The following is a 20,960-nucleotide window of genomic DNA, read 5'->3' as shown; positions in this document are numbered from 1 at the left end:
CCTTTCAAATGTATTCTTATGCTGGAAATACCATTTTTCACACCCCCCCCCCCCCCCCAGTGCATTAGCATTTTCTTTTTCATTGACATTGAAATTGTAGACAAATGCCCCTTCTTAATTTCTGTTAAAGCTAAAGATGTTTAAAAGACATAAAATTAGGTTTAGGTTGAGATCATAAGTTTAAATCCTGGCTTCTTTTTGAAGATAATGCCAGCTCTCATCAACAAATCTTGAAAGGATCAATTCCATTTTTCTATAATAAGGTGAAGTGAATTTGACCCCAAAAGCACTAAACTAACAGGGATTAAAAAACAAACAATCTATGAGCTCATTCCCTTGATGTGATTTCAATTAAATACACTTTTCCTCCATGAAAAAAGTAGAAGAGTAAATTATTGCTTCCCCAGCAAAAGCAAATAAACTTCCCAATCCAAAGGGAACGTTTTCCTACTTACTCTTAACATGTTGCATTTGAATTGCAGGGTGATGAGACAAGCAGGGAAAACCTTGTGTTGAGAGCACTGCCAAGCAACCCAAAATACCTGTTTCAATTGGATAAGTAAGAGGATGTACTCTGGCCTTTCTTAACGAGATCCTGCTAAGTCACTCTGAAATGACGGGCTGAAATTAATCCAGAGAAATCAATGGGGACTTTAATTAGTGCTGTAGCTATGCTGTATTAGGATTTCTTTGAGGTCACTGTGATGGTAAGGTTACATAGACTGTTTGCCAATCTGCTCCACCTCTCTTCTTCAGTAAATGAGTTGGTGTTTTCCCATAATAAATTGGCATAAAGTGCTCCCTAAGATAAGTTTTAATTAAACTCTTGTCTAGAAGTGGAAGGGTGATTTATTATGCCAAAAGATGAATGTAATCATTCTTAGAAATGCAAACGCCACTGTTTCACCATCCTCTTTGAGTGTATTCTTTATCAGCTGTAAACCAAGGAATTTCGTGTTTCCTTGGAATTATAATCTTGAAATTATTTCTTGATTATTCTCAATGAAGAAGGGTCAAAGTTTGAAACCAGGATGCTGTGTCCCTGAGTTCTGAATAGCTGGGGTCCAGCCTTTTGGCAATGATCATCGTTTGCATGTCAGCAGGTAATGGTAAGGCTCCGTGCAGGTTCGAGGTGTTTTGGAAGCAGCTGAAGGAGTCACAGTGAGAGCCAGGTGCTGTCACGGGAGGTGAAGCCGTGGGCTTAGCGTGGAATAAACCTTGTGCTCTTGGAGACTTGTGTCACAGCCGTCCGTGCAGCACCCTGAGAATCCATAACCAGGCTAAATAAGTTACGTTTATGACAATGTGAAATACATTATTATAATAATATTCATCTGCCAACAGATTCTAATACTTAGCGGAAAGTTTTGCTGAGCAGCATGTCATCTTCACTGTCTTTTTACGATTAAATGCTAAGGTCCTTATGTAGGCGCAGCTCTTGAAACGAGTGCTTTGCATGTACATCCTTGTGACAGGTCTGTGCTGTGACATTTAGTTCTTCCATCTCCAGTAACACTACCCAGCAGATAATCCAGATATTTTCAGTCAGCAAAGGTTATTTATTTGTCACATAACTTTAGACACATAGGAGGCTTTGCAGGAATCAGGAAGATGAGAACATTTTGATTCTTTGATGCATACTTTTAATTTGAGGTCTGGAACATGTAATTACACACAAGACATTTTAAAATTATTTAATAACTATTAATTTTCAATTGTCAGTTTCAAGGTCATGAGCAAGAAACTCAGTAAGGCTTGACTTTTATAGTATAAGAAATTTTTATTTTATAGCATTTCTTGCCAAATGTGAGTTTCATGTAACCTATTATTTGGGTAATTGCAGTATTAGGATTGAGATTAGGGTAACTTTCTTTTTAAAGATGTGATTAGCAGCACTATACTAAAGTTATAATTTTGGATGACAAAACTGAAGTGGATTTTTGTTAAAGACTTCCAAATTTGAGTGGATTAGGTGTTGTGAGGTCCATGTGGTGGTGTGATTGTACCTTCTGCCTGAAGTGGGCATATCAAATGGATACAGCGGATGCTTTTACAGTGAAGTTATTGGCTTCACCAGGTATATCTGCATAGCCTTATTTTCCTCTTTTGTTGTTTTTGTTTTTCTTCCCTGCTGAAGTTTCTTCTATAATTTGATAGAATTTCTCTCTCTCGGTTCAGGATTTTCCTTACTGTTTCTTCTCCTCCATGTTAGACTTTGCAATGGCATGTGGGCTACTGGGAAAGTATCTCATGTCCATGTTGTATGAGGCAGTTTGATCCTTTAGCAGTCCGCAAAATGGAGAATACAGTGGCGTAAGTTTTATTCTCACCTCTTCTGTCTTAAGTTGTGTTGCTGCTGGGTGTCTCATCCCTGGCAGTTCTTTCTGTCTTTGCCTTCATTATGCAGAGTGTTACCACTCCCTGTACTCTGTTCTTGGGGCTACTTTGATCCAAAAACTAGTAAGAAGTTAATCTGTGCTGTAGTTCTTCCAGGGTTTTAAAACCTTGACTCTAGTGGTACGTATAAAGCAGATGGTTTCTTGCTGACTCCCTGACCTGTGCTCTTGTGTTGCAGCTCTGGTTGTGTGCACGGCATCCGCTGGGTTTGCCATGGCCCCGGTCCCTTTTGACCTGACTTGTTTCCTGCTCGCCTCGCTGGGAACCGGACTGGCTTCCTGCGCTGCCAACTCCATCAATCAGGTCAGTGCTGCCCTGCTGCTGCTGTGCTGCCTTTGGAAACGCTGCCAGGAGCGAGCGGGCGGCATCGCGTGCGCTGCCTGCAGCCACAGAGCCAGCTCCGGGCCGCTAAAACCGACACCACGGAAGGGCCGTGTCGGTGAATTAGAGTCTCTGGGCACAGCGTGTTTGTTCAGAATTGAGCTGATGAGGTTTTAAGCCTCCCAATAATAATGTTTGTCTTGATAATACCGAGCATGGATCACTGAAAATGACACAGGAAGAGCTGTGTAATTGGAGTACCAGCAGAGCCAGCAGGGCTCCAGCCTTACGGGCCTGGCTCTTCGGGGGCTTTATTGCGTGACCTTGTTGGGTCTGTCTGAGGGGAGGCTCGGAGCAGTGCTCTGAGTGGGGCACCAGGGGGGTTAGTGTGTCTGGAATTGGGATATCTCCTGTGCATTTGTTAAACACTGGGAATCTCAGCTGTGGGGTAGCTGTGTCTCATGCTGCAAACATTGTAGGTGCCTGAACTTGAGCTTCCCTGCATGTGTGAGAGTTCCTGCGGGGCTTGATGCTGAGTTCTCAGCTCTCCTGCAATCGATCCAGCTGTGAAGCAAAGTTGCACTTAGGCTCTTCTTTAGTCCTAAAGGAGAGACAAACTGCTGAGCAGGTAACACGCAGGGTGGAAGGGAGTTACAAAGCATTGGTAGCCATGGTCACTTTAAGCTGTAAATACGAGCTGAAAAAAGTGGCGGTGCCTTTGATAGCCCTTTGTGGTGTCGCAGTCACCTGGGCAGTGGGGGCCTGAGTCCTGGGACACTGCTGATGGAGCAGGTCATGGAGCTTTGCTGTGATCTGCCTCCCGGAGACACCCTGACGGGGGCAGGCTCTTTGTGCTGAAGCCTCTTAACAGCTCAGTTGCTGGCACTGATGTGCTCTTTGGGATCACACCCATAGGAACACCTCTTGTTCAGGCTCAAGTGAGCACAGGTGATGGTGTTTGTTTTCACTGAGCTTGGACTTGGGCTCAGCAGATAACTATAGGTCTGTTTTCTTTGTAAAACAGAACGAATGCTGCATTTTTGTGAATTCCATAGAAATATTTAGGTGACAACACTTAGCCTTGAAAAGAAGTATACGTTTGCACATATTTTTCCACAAAAGGAGGTCTGGATAAAGAAACTGTTCTAACTGAGGTGGAGCTTTCTTGGCTTTGATATTATTTCAGAGAGATGCTTTTCCTCTCTATCTGCTGTTTTTTTAATATTTAAGAATTTGTTTCATGACCTGTCAATGCTTTTAAGTATTTACTGTCATATTTGCTTTCCCTTTTGACATGGATACTACTAGACTCAAAAGAGAATTAATTATTTCTTGTTCAGAGACTCTTGTGTAACGTGTCTGTCTTGAGATTCTGATATATCTTCCTCGAGGTGATATTCATGCACAAATAACTGGTTTTCTTTGTCTTCAGCTTCTATGCGTTGCCTGATGTTGTGTTTTGTCTCAAAAGCATGTGGTTTTTAACCTCTGGGGAGCTGCTTTTTAAACTGGTGTTTTTTAAACTCTTGAGACACTTGGGATTACCAGGAATCCTGCACCATAATTTGGAGTTTGGCGCTTTCGAGGCTTGCTGGGGTGGGAAAGGAAAGTTAAGAGTGCAGTAACCTTGTGTTTGGGTTCATAGTTCACGATTTATTCGCTGCTATCTCCCCATAGGAACAGCTGTTACTGTGCCCTTAAAGAGAGGCTTACTGCAGCCTCTTGAAGTGTAAAACTCTTTTGCACAAGCAGGGCTGAGTGCTTTAAATTTGCACTCTCATTCTTCTTTAGTTTGTTACTCGCCTGTATAGGCAGACCTTCAAGGCTTTATTAAGGAAAATAAAGCAGAGTTGGTAACAAAGCAAAAGAAAACAGCTGTGGTTTATGACCTTGTTTATCAATAGACCCTTTCAGTCGATGATTATCTATTTTCTGATGTTGCTGTTGGTGCTGTTTGTGTCTGAATTGGCTGGGAATTTAATTTTCAATAAATACTGTAAGCTCGGGTATCTGTCTTGACCTTTGGGAAGGAGCACATTTGACTTGGAACTTCCTTTTATTGCTACTTTGCTCTGTCCATTGCTCCCAGCGCACATCCTCTTCCCTGGCAGCTCATGACTCATGTTTCCCTTGGTGCTCCTTGCTGGTCCTCAAGGACCTTTTTATATGATAACCGTCTTTCCGCTTCCCATATTGCTATAAATCTGTGCATCTTTAAGGGCAACTCGTCTTTCCCACCCCTCATTTCCCTGACAAATCTGCGTTCGCAATTTACAGCCCTCAAATATACCGTGGGAAGGTAAGGCGTTGATCGTGTCAGATTCCTCCCCGTGATTTAGGACAGGATGTGAAGAACTTGATCCTGTGAAAACGTAATAGAGATTCTGCAATATTTGAGACGTGTGGTTACAAACTTCTAAACGTTCAAATTCTGTGGCTTCTTTTTGTTTTTTTCCGTCTCTCGACCACATCACAACGATCCGGAGGGAGCTGGGGCCGGGTCAGCGCTGTCAACGTGGGGTGAAGTCGGCTGGCTTGCTCCAAATTGCTGCATGGAGTCAGGCAGAGGGACCACAAAGCCATACTTTGTTGCTTTAGGAAATTGGTCTGAAATAATTTTTTAGTTATCACTTGCCCTATTGATTTCAGATTGCTGTGATACTTGAAACTTCTTTTTCTCCTAACCACAAGAGCTAGCATGGTACAACAATTTACCGGAGTGCAGCTTCTCACTCCACCTTCACTGTCCTTAAGCAATAATAAAAAAAGGATGGGAGTTAGCAGCACCGTGTTTTTCCATTGTTTATAGAAGTGCAGTTTGGATATTTATCAACCAAAGGCATGTATTTACAGACATGTTCCCTTCACAGGCATAAATTCTAGCTGTGCTTTCTGGTGGCAAGTAGGAATAATATATTTTTATGACAATTCTCTGAAACTGGGTAATGATTTTTAAGAAACTATTTTTATTTATATATTTATTTTTGATAAATGATAGTGAAAATGTCGTTTGAAAATATCCTGAAAAATACAGAGAAAAATTACCTGATTTGGGCTTGCATTAGCAGGTAACGTGGTGCGTGTTCTACTGTGATGTCATTCTAGAAATGTTCGTGTCCAAATTGCAAGAGTAATTCGTGTTTAGGCAGCATTTTGGTAGAAACAGGCCTGTAGAAAAATGTATGAATTCTGGTGATGCGTATAAATATTGGAGAATCCTTGAGTTTTTCCGTAGAATGAATCTTGGGTGTTGAGAATCGAGCGTCGTGCTGTGGCCTGTGCGAGAGTTAATTCCTGCTGGAAGGTGCCAAGAAAAGATCGTGTTTTGTTTCTCTTGTCCTCTACCAGCAGTTCTGCCTCTGCCTCACTCCTTTATATCACAATACTTCAGAGTTGTACTTCTCACCTCATCTAGCATTTTAGTGGCGTGCTAATCCAGTGGTCCCTCGTTCTCTTCCACATCACGCAACACTGCGTTACATCCTCCAGCCCTTCAGTATTGTACTACAACATGTCACCACTTCTCAGTCCCACCTGCTAAAACTGCTTTCCTTTTTTCTTCTTTTTTCTTTTTCCAGCATTGAAGTAACTTAAAATTATTTTGGACAGGTGTTTTCGATTGGGGTTCTTTCTTTTCAAAAGAATAAGTATTTTACAGTGGTTTTAATTTTAAAAAATAAAATAAATTACTAATGTATTTACCAAGGAATAGATTGAGACACATTTTCACTGTAGCACTGCTAAGTCAGCCAAATGCACCAGAAAATCTCATTATGAGAGATTAGTCTTACTAATTGCAGCTACAGTAAGGAAAATGGAAATCTGTTTTGGGGTTTAATCTAGTAAACACTGCATGTTAATTGTGAATTAACCAAATAATTATTCCTAGCATATCACTTATTTTTTAAATGTCTATTTTCCTGACTCTTCCAGCATCCTTCACTGGTCTGGGTACAAAGGAAGGTATTTCACGTCAGCGGTGTTCTGCAGAAGTGACAACAAAGAATAATCAAAACATTGGCTTTCTGATAGCCTGGTGAAGACCTATCTCCTAACATATCTGTTTGCATATTATGATCATGCTGTCGTGCTAATAGAGTGGGAAAAAAATAATTTTAACTTAGCTGATAATCTGCTGCTGTTTCCTAGTTCTGTTTTTTGATGGTTTTTGAAAGCTGACTCAGGTTTCAAGGAGTAGAGCCTTACATTTATATTATGGAGAAAACATGTCATTTCTGAGACTTCTAAGATACTAGCCTCTGATTTATGGGGAAGGAGATAAAACATGAAGAGATGTTTACAACACAATACATGGCATTAAAATGTTAAAAGAATCATGTGCACATTTTATATGTCAAGTACATTCTTCTGTAACTGCAGCACGGTTAAAAAGTGGGAGAGAGCTATAAAGATGAAAGCAGGATGTTTAAAATGGTTTGAATTTAGTAACTGAGAGCCAAAACGATGTGGTTGGGTTTGACTGATAGCACCTTGAAAAGGAAGCAGACTGGACTGAGTGTCGTAGCGAAGGTTGGAGAGCCAGAAATGAGAAGCGTGGTAAGTGTGTTAATCAGGATGAGGGAACAGATCCGAGGACAGCTCACATCCCTGTCCCTTCGGGGTCTGATCTGATGGCTGCGTTCACTTTTAGCAACAGCCTCCCCTGACAGCAGCGATCCCTTAGAAGTGCAGCTTTAATGGGCAGGAAGGACGGGCTCAGTGTTAAAATAGGTGAGTCAAATGCAGGATCTGAGTTCAGTTGCCAGCTTGTGGACCCTGCGTGTGATCTTCTGTATTAATGCAAACCGTGACAGTCACTGGGATACCACAGCGACGGGCCCCAGACCAAAATCAGAGCAGAGCAGCCTTTCCTGCCATTTGTAATCCACTCCTGCCTCTGTGCTGTCAGAGGGAGAGTTGTGGACTTCACTTCTGATGATATTTTGCTATTCTGTAATGACTTGATTGACCGGTATTCAAAAAGCAGCCGAACAAATGCTAAAAAATTAATTAGCCTACTTAGATAAGTGACTACTGCACCATCTTCTAGAGGATGTCAACTGCAGTGAGCAGATTCAGTATTTTTTATTACAGGTGCTTGTTGTACTGGTTAAGACAATACCACCAGTGCTGGAAATACTCTGGTTTTGTCTTGCTTCATAGACTTTTTGTAAATCTCTCAAGTTTTGTGAGGGAATATGAGCAGGAAGTGCTGCTAGCCTGCTGGAGTACCAGTGATTAAGGTGTTCAGGTACTTACAGTGCAGTCGTTCTGGGAGGCTCACAAGTCCAGAAGAGGTTTGAAGCCTTGCTCGTGTCTCCATTGCCTGCAGATGATGCCATTGTTTGCTGGAGTGATGGTCCGAAGTCAATATTCTTAAAATTGCTTTTTGCAAAAATGGGTTAATGAGCGGTACTTGGAGCCCAGGAAAGAAAACGGGCAAAACCAGGTGAACAGTTTGTACCGGGATGGCCAAACAAGAACATAATCAGTGGGAGCTGCACTGATGGGCTCGTAGTCCAGTGCTCAGATGGTGACTGGATGCCTGGTGTATGTAGTTTTTTGTTTAACATCTCATAATTGGATGAAAGGAGTAGGAAAAAGTAAGTAGGAGGGTGGCTTTTTTTTTTTTAATTTTGAAGAAAATGTTATGAGGGAACGCGTGGAGTCCAACACCTTGCTCCTCTCTGAAGATCTATGGGCTGTAACTGTTTTAGCTTGCTTGGCCAGTTAAAAATGTAATTCATTTTTAAAACCAAGAAAAAAGCCCATGAGGAATCAGTTATCCCAAACACGTGCGCCGTGGGGAGGAGGAAGGCGGTGGGAGATGTGCTGCCAGCTTCCAGGACAGAGAGGAGTCTTCTGCTCACCAGCTTCACATTTTGTTTCAGGGCTGTCAAGTGGTAACAGCCATAACTTTATGTGAATTAGACACAGTGTCCGATTTTTTTTTTTTTTTCCTAAGTATTAACTCGGCCCTTCTTCCCCCAGCACATGAAACAGCTTTTGTGAGTGAGCAGGCACCTGGGAGGTTTGGATGTGTCTCGCCGGCACTGGGCTTTTTCACTTGCATCTTCATTTGTTTATGAAAGCTTTGTAAATACTCTAGGTATACTGTGATGAGATGCTCTGCAAAACTTCTTGCTTCAAAGTTTCCCCATCTGAGAGATGTTTATTGCAAGATTTTTGACCGTTGAAGTTAAAATGTTTCACTTTGGACTAGACATTGAGTAAACTATTTGCTTTCAGTGCCTGGAAGGAATGATTTCAAGTGATGTGACGTTAGTTGTTGTATTCCTTTCAGAGCTGTTGTGGTTTCTGAACAGCTCCACAGAGAAATCTCTTAAAAGGACTGAAGCGATAGGAAAAAAATAGAGCAAGGGTTAAAGTAATGCACATAAAATGATAGTGAGAGACGCTTGGATTACTGAAGCAAAGAGAAATTGCAGAAGTCCCGCAGTCCCCCAGACCTTTCTCTTTATTTCCCCACAAAGAAATTGAATGCTAAAGAGAGAGCAGCAGTCATTCCTTTCATAGTCCCGAACCAAGGCTGTTTTTTTGGTGTTGTCTCCTCACGCCTAAACTTTTCATACCAAATACGTGTCTGAGGGCAGGTAGTGAGAACTTTGATTTATGACGCCACCAGCATTACTCACTCATTATGCTCTCATTCAGACCCAGCTTGGTGGAGATGACCTCTACCAGATCACTGAGCCCACCTCTGCTCCATGCAGGAGGTTTTTCCCAAGTCATCTCTCCAATATTCTGTTTTTTTTCCACTTTTTTAAGTGCCCTGAATATTTATATCTTGCTTCTTCCTCTAGCAGATTATTACGCTGTCATTTTTTGAATAAGAGAACTTGTTCTCAACGGAAAAAAAAAAAGAAGGATTTGTTCCATACGGCACGTCTGAAACATCAGATAGTCGAGTGACCAGTTTAAAGTTATTTAGAAGGACCCTAAAATGACTTTCTGAGGCTTTGAGTTCCCAAATCAAAGCGTTTCACAGCCAGCTGTTAGCACCTCTCCTTTCCTGCCGCATCCTGAGTGCGCCCGCTTGCAGGAGCTCCCTGGTCCCGGCTCGGAGTGGGGAGCGAGTCAGTCAGCCCGCACCGCGCTCGGTGGAGATTAACACCTGATGCATCTCTGTCTCCCTCTGAAGTTTCCTTTGTTTTGACTGAGCAGATTGCCTGCAGCAGGCGGCCTTGCCTTTCATCTGCCCCCCCCAGCGATCAAAAGATTGTCAGGAGTGGTTATTAAAACCTGGTGTCTGGCTGCAGCGCGGGACGGGCCGTGTCGGAGGCAGCCCGCGATGTAATTTACAGCGTACGATAAATACACGAGGAGTGCAGCACTGGAAGTCTATCTTGCGCTCCGAAGCGTGCTGATATATGCTGCTCGGATATTTTAACTGCTGGGCAGCCTTCATTAGCGGTCATCGAGGATCATAACTTACGGCTCCGTCAGATGATCGGTAATTGCAACAGTTAGATCGAGTTAGCGCGCAGGAATCCGTGATATCGAGTGGGAACGGCTCGGCTCGTGGAGATGTATTTCATGAGCAGGGAAAATGATGAGCGCTAATGAGAACCAACCTCTGAAGGAACGATAAATTTTAAATGCAGAGATTATCTTTCCGAAGCATAAATTATTTGACCTACAACTGAAACTTGATAAAGGATCTTGGATAAATGTTATAAATTAATGCGTACCGTTGTTGGAAGAAATTCTCTCTCCTCCTATGCATATTGCGTGACTATTGCGCATGAAGAGGCTTTGGAAGACCCTGGATGGCTTCCCATGGCCCTGGCAAGCGGGGACACTTAGACCCCTGTAGCAAAGTATAATTTTCAACAAAGGCAATGCAAATAAATAAAACAACATCGTCTTTTACTACTTTGCCTCCCTCTGTGGTATTCGTGCATTAGCATAAAGCTTCAGATTTTAGCAACGTTTAGATGAGAATGTTTTATTTGGGTTCTTTTCCCTGTGTTACATTTCATATATATATATATATATGAAAAAAAAAAAAAAGGAGAAAAAACAAACAAAGCCTAAGGAGTGGGTATGAAGCTGTTTTTAATGCCATGTCCCTTTTTTCCAGATTGGTGTGCTTCCGGATTTGATAAAGAGAGTGCAGAATAAGTAGGAGTGTAAAATAAGTCCGTCCCATTGCTTGTTATTTCGTTAACATGTAAGTGCTGGGTGCTCACCTTCTTTCCCTGCTTGCATTCACTGGTGAGCTGCTCATGCCCTAGACAAGCACGGGGCAGCGGGCAGCTGAATGAATTAAGATGTGGTTGAGGGGACATCAGCTTCTTCCATGCCACCAGGACACAGATGGGGAAGCCACCCTGCCCTTTTTGTTTTCCTTCTCCCTAGCTGAAGCAGCTCTTTCGTACGGATACTTTTTGGTGATACGTGCAGTCTGAGGGTGGCTCTAAAGACAAATCCCGTCCTTATTCTGAGACACCAGCCTGACAGATGGGAACGTTTGGGTGGTTTCTGCAGGCACTGCTTAACTCCGGCGCGTGAATGAACCCTTGAGGTAGCCCTCATCTTGGTGCTTCGGGAGGTTTTGTCTCGTTAGCACCGTACTGAAATGTTCCCTGAAAATCCTAGAGGCAAGGGAGGTAGGGGGAAAGAAATAATTTACCAAATGATTAATTGTCAGGAGTACTTCAGTGGTGTGGGGTTCCCTTTAGATCCAATGCCAGATTTCCCCTGGAAACCCTGATCACAGGCAGAACAAAGGAATTTCAAAGGACCGAAATGATGGAATGTGGAGAGAGAAGCAGACAAAAGGGAAACGTAGTACTTAATAAGATTTATCTGGCTTTTTGATCCATAGTGGTATTATTGCCTTTCTAAGCTTAGAAACAGAAAAGTGGAAATAACTAGTCAATATTATTTGTCAGTATTTAAAGAAGTTTTGACATTTTCCAAATCGACAAGAGTTTCTTCAGTAATGCAAATATAAAATTCTAACCCAATCAGATAATTACTGAAGTGTCATCATCTTTTTGTGATGTAAACTGTGTTCTTTTCTTCTTGCCTTGAGTCAGGCTGCTGACAGTGGTGGCAATCCAGTCCTGTGCTCCACGAAAAACTCCGAGTGCACCGTGAAGTTTGACTCGCAAGGGTTAAGGAAAAGTGTTTCCTGGTTCCCTGATACAGCCTCCCAGTACCATTTCTTTAGGGAATAGCTCATTGAAACACAAACCCAGAGCATTCTAACAGTCCCTTTCCGATTGAATGATCCTCAGGTTTTCCCTTTCAGTCTCTATTGTTGAGAAATATTATGTAAATGCCAGGAATTCAGATTATTCTGTGTCTTCATAGCGTTGGATTTGATTTATGTGCAGTAAACCACTAAAAGTCCCCTCTCTTTAATTCTGCATGACTGCTGCTGCTGTTTGTACCAAGACTTGCTCTGCTTTGCCCACGTTACACCAGGCGCTTCCCAAAGCCTACTAGCAGAGTGCTGCCTGGTAGCGTTGGCAAACGCTTGGAATGTGCTTGTTTAGGTGGGTGGCAAGATGTTACCTTACCTTACATTGCTTTTGACTCATTTTTTTCCCCAAAGCTGTGAGATTTTGCAGTGAAGCCTTTCCAAAGCTGGTTTGGGGGCAGGTGGGTGTCCCAGGGAATCTTCTTTTCATGGGGACACGGGGAAGCTCAGAGCAACTGTTTCAGTCTCAGTAGGGGTCTGGTATAAACGCACGCGTGTGCAGTGCATGCTTGGATGAATGCCTCTGTAACCAATGCAATAACTAGTAGTAGTAGTAGTAGTACTAGTAGTAGAAAGACTGATGATAAAGTTGCATGAAGGGTTTAAGTATTTCCCCTCTTCTTTCCTTGGTCACATTGATCCCTTTTTTGTTGCATTTATGGGGAATTTAACTGTCCTGGTAGTTTGGCACGGGTACCGCAGTGACATAATTCTTTTGATTTTTCCTTCACACTCCGTCAGTACTTCGTTGGAAAAGCACTTCTGGGATTGGCAGGGTAGCAGGTCACTGAGAACCTGATCAAGCTCTCTCTGACATAAGTGAGGCACCGATAGATGGATTTGGTTCCATTTTTGAAAACTCCCCGTCATGTGTAATAGCAGTCATCTGCTGGGGTGTCACTACTCCGGCATTTCCAGTTCTGAAGGCACCGAAGCAGAGTCAGCGGGTCATGGTGGATGCAACTTGCAGAGGATCCCTACCTTCATATCTTTACTTTGCAATTTCTTGGTGTTAGCACAGAATTGTATGTATTTATTTTTTAATTGCAACAGTGTCTTGAGAGTTCAGTGGTGTTGGAGGTTAAGATAAGGGTGCGTGTCCTGCAGTTTGCAGCCTGGGAAGCTATAGAGCAGGAAAGCCTGAGTGCGTGCCTTTACGAAGCCAAACCCACTTCTCTGAGTCACCTCCTTCAGCTTTTCAGGGGAGCACGGAGGTCGGTAGGAATCAAGGAAGGTAGCTGGCGTCGTAGGAGTTGTAATCTTGAATGGAAACTAGCTGAATTCAGTATGTCAGAACTCAAGGTGCATCCATCTTCTTTCTGCACGTGACTTTGCTGGACCTTGGAAGGGGTGAAGGAAGCATTGAGATTTGTCAAAGCTCATGTTTGTCAAGCAGGCTGTTCACTAGTGTCAACCCTGAGTTTACCAAAAACCAACGCGTGTCACGTCCTGAAAGAAATGGGAGAGTCGTTGAGAGTTGATTTATGCTGATTAAAATTCTTACTCCTAAAATGCTTTCTAGTTTTTCCCAATATTTCTGCTCACAGTTTGGATTGGATATCGCTCTAGGCACTCACAAGGTACGCTGCCTGGTTCTTGGAAGCGTGCCTGCTCTGTTCAGGAGGTTTCCAGTCTGTCATCCGCCTGATTTATGGTGGGATGAGCAAACGTGGCATGTGCCATAGCGATGCTGCCAGCTCCTGGGGCATTCGTCAGTTATCCTGAAAGATCTTTTCCGTACACAATTGCTGATGGTTGGATTTTTATTTTTTTTCCTCTTGAAATTTGTTGTGCTTTAAGCAGGTGGGTGTCTGACACGCTTCTTGGGAAGGTGCCACATCCGGATTGCTCCCTGGTGCCTGCGACTCCATGGGGAAATGGCCAGCCCCATTGCACCACAAACGCCAGCAGTACCCCAGTGGGATTATAACGTTGGTATGAATAGAAAGCTGTAGTAAATTCTTTAAAACATTTTTATTTGTAGTGTCGAATAGCCATTTACCACTAAGTGACTTTTTAAGAGGATTCGAAGCGTAAGCTGTTTAACGAAGGAGTAAACCACAGCCCTGGGCAGTAATCCATTTCTTCTGGGTTTTATGACATCTGCATGGAAACCGAAGGAGAGGTTAGTTTTCAATACCAAAATCATGAGGTGCATCATTCAGATTAAAAAGCATGAGGCATGTTGAAAGTATCATTAAACTTGGACAAGAAATCAAATGGGACACGTGCATGGAAATATAAAAGTTGTAGCAGCTTAATAATACAAGCTTTGACTTTAAATCAAACACGTTTGCAAATCTCTGAGCTTTGGTATTCTCAGGTCACTGTAAAGGCTAACTCTGTCTGGATCTGTATAGATTATGTAAATTTTTGAAGTAAAACAGACTTCTAGAAGATGAAAATCTGTCCCTGTAATCCTCCTTTTAAGACTTGTTTCTTATTACGGTCAAGATTTATGTTGATGCTCGTAACGGAGACATGACAATCCGTTTTAACTTCAGAGAGCATCGTAAAGGTGATGGCATTTGAAAGCAAGCTGAGTAGATTCAGCTTCAAACTCATTTTTATGTTCTGAAATTAGATGCTTTTTAAAATAATAATCTTTTACAGGATGCATTAAGGCTTTGCATGTCTTGTGTTTATTAAAGAGCAATAAAACCAAAATATTATCTTTGAAGGGCATCCTTTAGAAAAATGTTTGTCTGAAAATGTCTTAGACAGCGAGGCAGCCGAACTGGTAATAGGAAATGAAGCTGGGATGAAGTTAAAGTCTCTGCCCTGGTTAACTTGCTGCTCATGCCTCTTATAGCTTGATTCCTGATGCGTTTCTGCCATCGTCTTCGGCAGCTTCCCGGCGTTGGAAGTGGAGGACAGCCTGCCTAATCCTGCCTGTCTCCACTCAGGGTCGGTGGAGTTTTTCTCACTCTGAGGAATGTTCCTGCTAGCTTGTGGATAAGTGGCAGAGTGGTGTCTGGAAGGAACAAATGCAGAATATCATCTGGCGGAGCTTCAGCCAGAATGGGGGAATTTTAAACTCGGCCTGTGCGCTGGGCTCACGTTCTTCGTCCTTGATTAAAGTCTGCAGAGTGAGGACCACTCCTGGTGGAAATCATTTGTGCCTCCTCTGTAAGACGATGGTTGTCTTTAACCCCCTCCTGATTCGGGTGTTTCTAAGGTTTCTTTTGAAGTGGGGCCAAGAGGTGATGCAGATGCTTATGAGCAGGGCAGCTTTTGTAGGAAGAGTTAAAATATTTTATTAGAAGTACTGCTGGAGTTAGAGAGAAAGGATAAAAAGGATAAGCTATAAAACACAAACTTTCCTCAAGTCATCCTGCAGCTGTAGTTCTGTAGCACTGGTGCTAACTAGGAACTAGTCAGCGTAGACTCTGAGAGCTGTCTTTGTGCCAGCATTGTGTAAGAATAAATCAATGGTATTGATACAGTGCCATAATTGATTTCCGAATAGGATCAAGTAGGCGGCAGTGAGGCAGAGTGGTGAAGGTGTGTAAAAGCACAAGGGGCAGGGAGGAGGTGATTAGGAAACTGTTACTGTGTCTTGAAAGAATGTCATCTTTTAGCAAAAAAACAGGTTTAAAAGGACAAGAGGAGGCTGTCCTTCACCCAGCGTGCAGTTGAACTGCAGGACTCTGCTGCAGGAGGTTCAGATGGTGAAGGCTTTGGTGCTGGTGCTCATTTCTTTTGCATCTTTGGGATTTGCTGTGTTTATTTTCTAGCTTCATTTTCGTTACAAATTGAGCAATATTGAGACATACAACTGGGCATGAGGTTTTAAACAAAGCTTCCACTGAAACTTAAAGAAGCTGCACAGTGAATTGCTTTCTTACCCCAAACCCCACTCTTTGGTTTCAGTTGACCTCGAAAAGCTTCTTTGCTTCTGCTGCTGTTATTGCTAACCTTTTGTGCTTGGAGATGTAATCTTTTGCTTTAAGTCTGGATTTCATTGCAAGTGCTTGGGTGGTTTTTTGCCTCTTGTGGTACAGGTTGTACGTCTGCCGCCTTTGTGGTTAAAAAGCAAAGGTAAGGAAGGTTGATTTTAAGTATTTGTCCCAAAGAAAGGATAAAGGAAACAGCAGTGTTCTTAACTGCTTTGGAATGAAACGTATTTATCACAAATAGCTCTTTGCACTGCTAGGGAACGTGAAGAAGTAGTGCTTGGGGGATGCTCCTGCAAGATCTGCCCTGTTTCACTGGGATCTGGAGCAGAACAATGAATAGAAATGGTTGGATACATCTAAAAGTAGGTTTTCTCCCTCTTCTCTGTTTAATTTTCTGTTACTGATGAGAGTATCAGATTTAAATTTCAAGAAGGCTCCCCCATTGGGGCCACAATTGCAGAATATTTCCCCGAGCCATTCTCTGCACCGGTCGGAGTCTGCTTGTCCCGGTGCTCTCTGGAGGTGGGCATTGCCACCTGTGCTTGTCACTGCCTGTAACTTTCAAACAAACCCTCCAATCAGTTACCCATGACCTAGTCACTGCATACTTCTGCTGGCTTCAGATTTGCATCTCCAAAGCAGAAGACACATTTTCTTCTGTGTTTCCTGAGCAGCTTCATCACATACATCTGTATAAATGCCCACGGGTTGTGTGTGGCTGTACTTCTGTGTGTGAGTCGTCGAATTTCAGAGAGTGCCACTAATTGTGATAATGTAGCGTACAGCTCTTCTTTGTGAAATTCAAGTCTTTTTAACATCACCACCTTCAAAGACAATAAAAATTCCAGACTGCATTTATCTATTCCCCTGTGAGGAGTTACTGCAGTGTATATTGTATCATTCCATGTGAAATTCTTCTGCTTAATAGTCTCATTTATACACAGTTGTCTGAGGTCAGTTTTCCATTTTGCAGTTGTCAAACAGCTGTCAAATTAAGAGACCAGATCCCAAAGTTCATTTACATTTTATGCCATTCTTTGGGTGTCTGTTTCATATCTTAATATAACTAATGATTTATCTACATATCTTAGTTTTCTTTCTGCACTTGTTTTTCACAGATGTTCACATCCTCCTGCTCTTCAAGAGTCGTCCTTAAAATAAAACTTCTGTAACTTGTTGGGGTTTTTTGCTTGAGCTTTTCATTATACAGCTACAGGAAGACAGTAGCGTATCTCCAGTGCAGGCACTGTAAATGCAAACCCTTTGAATTCTGCCTCGTATCCTGAACTGAAAAACAAACCAGCGAAAAACATGTTGCTAAAAATTACAAAAGAGAAAATCTCAATTTCATTCATTTACTGTTGGTTGGGTTTAATAATTGGCCTAGCTATTGATTTCACCCTTAAACTTTTATTTTCTTTTTGTTCTTCAGTGGAAAACTGAAATTAAAAAGGGCTTTGTTCAGAAAGCATCTTTGTAGTAAAATGTATTCATTTTTCATCCTGCAGAATATCAAAGGCTATCATATTAGCAAGAACACAGAGAATAAACTGAACGCTGCTTGTGGTTTTGTAGCGTGATGATGCTTACGTAGCCGAGTTCCAAGTGTAAATTTATACGGTGAGGAGTTAGGGGTTGGGTTTTGATTTTTTTCCCCAGTGGTGTAATGATCAAAGGAATATCTCTGTACATGCCATTGATGTCTTACTACAAAGTACTTAAATAGCCCGAGGTAACCATCTACTTTATAAAAATTCCTTAAAGACAGGTAAGACCCTTGGGTGTTAAATGTATACTTTTGAGTTGGGTGTATTTTCAGGGAAGGAAGGCAAGGGAGATACTGTTACAGGCCTCGGCAGTCCCCTGTAAGGCTGAGCTTTGAAAGGCCCTTTAAAAAGTAGCCTTAAATTATGGTCACTGGGGGAAGTTTGTCTCGGGTACGCCGTGCCAGAAAACGTTTCTGTGCCATTTCAACGTCATTCACTAACCAGTTCAAGAAGTGTAACTTAAATTAACCCTTTCCAGGTTTCAGGGGAAAAATGCTGGTTTATACACGTGTATTCATATCCTCTTGTATGTTGGGGAAAGGCAGTTTAAAGGCTCTCGATGCTCCTTTGTGCAAGTGACCTGAAGACCATACGGTTTGCTACGGACAGGGAAACAATATCCTTACTATTTGCAGCATTTCATAGGCATTTCATAGGCAATTATTAGTCTTTTCAGTTGATGGGATCCGCATTGGGATTGTAATAAAACACAACTCAATGTGAAATTGGATGCAGACTAGGAGAGCAGATAAAACCAAGTGAAAATTAATGACAGATGTAAAAGTTATTGGTAATAACGTAGTCATCTTTTTACAATCTTTTTCCAAACTATATTTTTATTTCAGCAGATGTCATCTGAAATCTTCAGAGTAAATCATCTCTTTGATTTTGATTATGATCTTGAATACTGAGAGTAGCTTAATTGTGATGGGTTCTGACTTATTTATGAATCCGTTTCTACGTTTGAGGGCAGACGAAATCTTGCAGCACACAGATCCCAGACAGCTGAGCTGTTCGGAGCGGGTTGGGACGGCAGGGGCAGAGCGCGCCGCTGTATTTCCATAAGGCTGTTTTTATGGCTTGAGATGTCACCAGCATTAACTCCGGGGTCTGCAGCACGTCCCTGGAGCTGAGGATCTGTCATCGTCCCAGGTGGGCAGTGGGATGCCAGGGGGCTGCTTTGCTCCATGTTCCCAAAGGAAAAAATTGGAAGGTGCAGCTCGAGTACAGTACCTCCTCGTTCATCTTTTCCTGGCCCTGTAGGTAATGGGGAGGAGGGAGCCTGGCATGGGATGCTCCTGCCCTGTGGGGCAGCGCTGGGCAGCCCCACGAGGTCTGCAGTACTCGCAGGTGCTGTGGGATCTCCAGGAGGAGATGCTGGTCCCTGCTCCCAGCTCCTCCTGGTCTTGTGTTTTTGAGATTTGCCTTCTCCTTTTCATTGTCCCTTCAGCACTCCTTGGCCTGCTGTATCGTCTCTTTTTGTTGAATTCCAGTTGAAACTGTGAAAAACTCAGCAGCATGCTATGGCAAAGGCATATATTTAAATGCTGCAAGACAAACCCCTTCCTTTTATTTGTTTTGAATCTGAGCATTTCATTTGCTAATCTCCGTTTTTAGCACTGGAAGAGACAGGACTGGACATTTTCCTGTTGCTTTTCCATTCCACTTAGCATTCCACAGGCACCTCTCATATTCTCCTTTCCTTGTCTTGGTACCCCTGTGTGGAAGCTGCTCTGTGCCTTTGACTGCCTTTGTGCTTTTTTGCCAGGTTTGTGAGCTTCTCCTTGAGAAAGATGGCCCAGACTGCATCGTCTGATGAGAGTATAGGCAGGGATTTACACAGTGGCAGTGTAAGTGTAGGGCAGCATCAACAGGCAGGTGCACGTGCACACGCACACACATTCTGGTGGTGGGTAGAACTGGGAACAGCAAATTTGATTAATCAACTCCTTAATGTAATTAGAATGAGATGAGAGCTCTTGGGACAGTAATCAATCACAACAATCAACTATCTCTGGTGCAGTGTCTCTAGCTTTTGTTTTCTTTTCTTTTGAAAATAATTTCTGTGTAGTGGCTGACTTCCATAGACCTGTCTCCTACTGCCCAGGGGGTCATTTCGCAGGGCAAACAGCTCGGAGCTCACTGCAGCCACCACTGCCTCCTTTTCATGCTACGAAAAAGTGACATCTTTTGAAAGGGACACAACATGTGTCATCCAGGACAGGTTTGCTGTGTTGTGTATTTTAAAGTTAGGTAGGAGTTAAGCACATAGCTCCCCTACGTTCTTGGTGCAGGAACATCAGAAGAGGTCTGATTTGCAGGGATTGCACGTGCAGTGTGTGCTGGGCTTACGCCTGGCTGATGAGAGGTGTGAGCCCAGGTCTCCTGATGGCTTTGTGCAGCCGTACCCTAACAAGAGTTGCTCCAAGCTTTTGCTGTTCAAATCTCTGAAGTGTTTGTTTGGACGCACAGTTGGGAATGTAGTTTTTGAACTTAAGATGAATGTGGACAGAATGAGGCTCTGAAGTCTTCAGAGTGGGGATCTCAGTGTTAACCCACCAGTAAGGGCTCAGGCAGTCATTGCCTTTGGAGTCCTTTCAAAACGGGCTTGGTGTATCTGAACAGGAAGATGCTTTCTGCTGCTGAAATCAGACTGCATCCCAAGTCATCATACTGTTTTCCTTTCTCATTAGTCCCCGTCTGGTGTGTTGATTATTTTGGTGGAGGACCCTCATATAGGCTGGCTCCAAGTATTTCTGTACTGTGCCGTCTCTCTCGCCAGCAAGCTTGCTTTTCTCATTAGCCTCAGAAGAGAAAGTAACTCCTCCCTGCCCAGCTCAGCCCAGCGGCTGCATCTGTTTCAGATCTGGAGGCTCACTGCTGTGCTCAAAAGCTTATCTTTTTTTTTTTCCCCCCCAAACTATATCATTTGCTCCAATAAAATGTGTTCTGTCTCCCAGCTAGTCTTGTCCGCTGTTCTGCTAACCAAAAGGAAAATAAAGTTTTAGAAATGCAGCACAGCTACTTTCTTCTGTAGAGATGTACCCACAAGGCATAGTTTAGCTGCTTTATATTCACAATCCCCCTTTGTCTCTCTGTTTTACCAAAATGGACCCAAAACAGACCCAAAACTGAAGCCGAATCTCCCCAGTACCAGGCTACTGCTGTGAACCAAACGAGCAGCGTGTTTCTGGGGGAGAAAACACATACACGGTGGTGACCAGCTGAAGGCTGTCAGAGCAAAAATAATTAATGCATTAAAAAGTTTATACAGGTCAGATAGACTGGCTTTATTTGTTATGGTTATTTACTGAAATTAAAGCTATTAGCAGGGCTGGAACGTTTTCTCCCATGATTCATAATGTTTGGCCCTGGAAAACCTGAAAATACATAATGCAAACTAGATGCTGATAAATTATTTTTGCACAGATCATAAAACTAAGAGTACAATTCGTATAAGAAGGTATAAATTAGAGTGTTTGAATGTTATTTTTATGGCATATTAGGTGGAATTATTTTAATGTAAATGGTTTATTTCAAGGGAACTGTGAAATTGATGAATAA

General features: G+C 42.7%; 1 protein-coding gene across 2 annotated transcripts in view; it reads left to right on the top strand.

Annotated features, from left to right (window-relative positions):
• LOC116496596 (protoheme IX farnesyltransferase, mitochondrial) overlaps nt 1-20,960 on the top strand; it is a 100,741-nt gene that overhangs the window by 8,449 nt on the left and 71,332 nt on the right. For both annotated transcript variants that reach the window (XM_032199799.1, XM_032199800.1), the window contains exon 4: nt 2,576-2,700. In XM_032199799.1, the coding sequence (XP_032055690.1) occupies nt 2,576-2,700 (125 nt within the window). The remainder of the gene's footprint in view (nt 1-2,575; nt 2,701-20,960) is intronic.

The sequence above is a fragment of the Aythya fuligula genome, chromosome 18 (genome assembly GCF_009819795.1).
Source record: "Aythya fuligula isolate bAytFul2 chromosome 18, bAytFul2.pri, whole genome shotgun sequence".
Taxonomy (NCBI): Eukaryota; Metazoa; Chordata; class Aves; order Anseriformes; family Anatidae; genus Aythya; species Aythya fuligula.
This window is presented reverse-complemented; position numbering and strand designations above follow the sequence as displayed.